The 2,839-nt window shown below is 31.5% G+C and overlaps 1 protein-coding gene across 1 annotated transcript in view; it reads right to left on the bottom strand.

Annotated features, from left to right (window-relative positions):
* Positions 1 to 2,126, bottom strand: part of LOC106868353 (uncharacterized) — a 21,990-nt gene extending 19,864 nt beyond the window's left edge. Inside the window, exon 1 of the mRNA XM_014913568.2 lies at positions 1,935 to 2,126. Coding sequence (XP_014769054.1) covers positions 1,935 to 1,992 — 58 coding nt within the window. The 5' untranslated portion in view covers positions 1,993 to 2,126. The remainder of the gene's footprint in view (positions 1 to 1,934) is intronic.
* Positions 2,127 to 2,839: the final 713 nt, after the last annotated feature.

Here is a 2,839-nt window from a genome sequence, read left to right on the forward strand (position 1 = left end):
TATATATATATATATATATATATATATATGTATACGACGGACTTCTTTCAGTTTCTGTCTACCAAATCCACCCACAAGATTTTGATCAGCCCGCAGCTACAGTAAAAGACACTCGGTCAAGGTACCATGCAGTGGAACTGAACCCGGAATCATGTGGTTGGGAACCAAACTGCTTACTGCGCAGCCATGCACGCATGCGTGTCTGTGTACATGTTTTTCTGACAGTTCATCATGAATTATAAGGATGCATTGACCATGTTAACTTTTTCTCTTACTTCCTACATTTGTATCTACAACTTCTATGCGAGTATAATAATATATCATTAGACATAGTTCTTCATTCTAATGAGTAGCACCACATGCTAGAAATAGTCGCCAAATGTCTTTAAGAACTACATTATTTACTCCATTAACAAGGGTTGAAAGCGAGGGAAGTGAACAAAGAGGATTTTTTCTTTTTTTATAAATGTTTTAACCATAGATCGATCTCTAGTTTAGAGATGCATCTCTCTTTTCCGACATCAGTATATTATTACACATTGTACATAATTATAAACATTTATACACACCCATACGAATAAGACGTATCCACAAGCGTTTATACAACTGTTCACATTTATATACAAGCTAAATCTAATTCATTCTCCTCAACTACGTGCGTATACGACCAAAAATAATACCGGAGTGAATATATTGGTCGGAGTAATTTATATTTATATAAAATCAAGGATAAAATCAAGCAGCCAGTATGTAATAAAACCATACAGGTAACAATTAATTCAAAATACATAATTATATAAATATAATTATATATATAATTATAACTGATTTATATATATAATATGCTTAATCAATATTTGGGTAGGAGGTTTGGAATCCGTGGATGTTGGTTAGCAAGTGAGAATGGAAAATAGTGAAAAAGAGAATAAAGTTTGAATCTTTTTTAAAACGGGGGCCACATTTTTCATTAACGAAACACTTTGAAACTTGGAACACTGGTAGAATGTGTCATATAAAACATCTTTTTCTCTTAGTCTTCTTAAAAAAAAAAAAAGAAATCCCTAAGTTATTCCATGTTAAAGCTGTCGTATTTCTGTAATTTCAACCAATCACTGACGTCCATTCAGCCGATATACATTAAGTGCCGACTACATAAACAAACGATTCTGAAACAATTCTATCGGTGATAGGGTTAGGGTAAAACAGCAAATTTAAAAAGAAAAAAGCAAATAAAACGAAGCTATGGCTTAATCAGCCAAAGGAGTAAATGTAAACAACTGAATACTTGTCAGTGATTGGTTGAAATTATCGAAATAAGACAATTTTTTACATGAAATAAATTCGAATACAAAAATATTTTTCTGTTCTATAACACAAAATAGATAAGTATACGAAGTTTGAAAGTCTTTCGGTACCAAAAACACTACGTAAAACATTAATGAAAAATGTGGCCCCCGTTTTAAAAAAGATCCTAAAGTTTATTTCGACAAAGCTACGCATTAAAAATAACGGGGGAATATAACACTACGATTTCAATTCTTTTTCGTCTACATGACATCAGTCGCAAATAGAAATTTAGTTAAGCACGCGAATCGGGTTACCTGGAGTTTCTTACTACATGCCAATAGAAAACCTCTGTACAGTCACTCACTATGCTAGAAATAGCAGCTAAATTTGTTTGCATGTATGAAAATATGGCAGGATTATGGGTGGAATGCCTGTGATTATAAATCTAATCGATCGGGATTGTTCTGGTCTAGGATTAAACAACAACCGTGTTCCATGGTTCCATGGTTCTAACGCCCAAACCCATGTCTTTCAAAATAGTAAAGGATAGGAGATATATGAAAAAGAATAAGTAAACCGAATTATTTAAATATTTTTTGAAGTAAATGAATAATGAATAAAGTGAATAAATTATATGAGCTATTTACCTTCGGCTTCGTTGAAATAAACCACAATTAAAAAAATGAATATTTTCATAAGTAACATCTTTACACTTGAACATAAAAACTTTTGATATCTTCTAATTATTGTCACTTGTTGTCACTGCTTTCTCGTATACTTTGCATGTAAACTTAAACACGATATTAATTTTTAAAGGTAAATTGTTACGGAATCGTATGCAAATATGTATGTGCTTCTTATACTTCTTAGGAGTTTGTAATATGTATGTGTCTGTAAATACACATTAATGTATATGTGCGAGATTTATACTTCTAAACGTCATATTGATTTAGTTTCCTTGTGTTTTCTCTCTATGCCTCATTCTCTCACCCTCTTTCTCTCTCAATCTCTCTCCCCTTCTCTTTCTTTTTTCTTTCCTTTCATTCTTCTTATCTGGTATCCACTAAACAACTATCAACATTTCAATTAATAACACTTGAACTGGTTGCATGTGATACATGCCGAACAATAGAGCACGCATATTAAACAAATATTGTTTAAATTTTTGACAAATCACTCAAGATCTGCTAATAGTTTTCAAGGAAATTTAATAATGTATGTAACAATGTAATAAATATAATTTAATTTCAAAACATATAGGGACGCGAGTAATCTTATAAGAAAATCATTATCATTAATTTTTGAAAATCGTCTTCTCAAACTCGTTATTCATTAATAGGGTTTCTTGATGTATTCTGCGAGCTTTATCTGTTATGCAAAGCTTTAAAGCATCAATTGTCAATATGTTGTTGTAGTAGATCCTTTGTTTTTATTTTTAAGCAAATTTCTAATTAATAGTTATTAGCGACAGAAGCAGTGTTAGTACCAAAAAGCAATCTTTAGATCCAACTTAACGCGTATGTCTTCTTAGAACGCTGAATACTGCGGTATT

The sequence above is a fragment of the Octopus bimaculoides genome, chromosome 5 (assembly GCF_001194135.2).
Source record: "Octopus bimaculoides isolate UCB-OBI-ISO-001 chromosome 5, ASM119413v2, whole genome shotgun sequence".
NCBI lineage: Eukaryota > Metazoa > Mollusca > Cephalopoda > Octopoda > Octopodidae > Octopus > Octopus bimaculoides.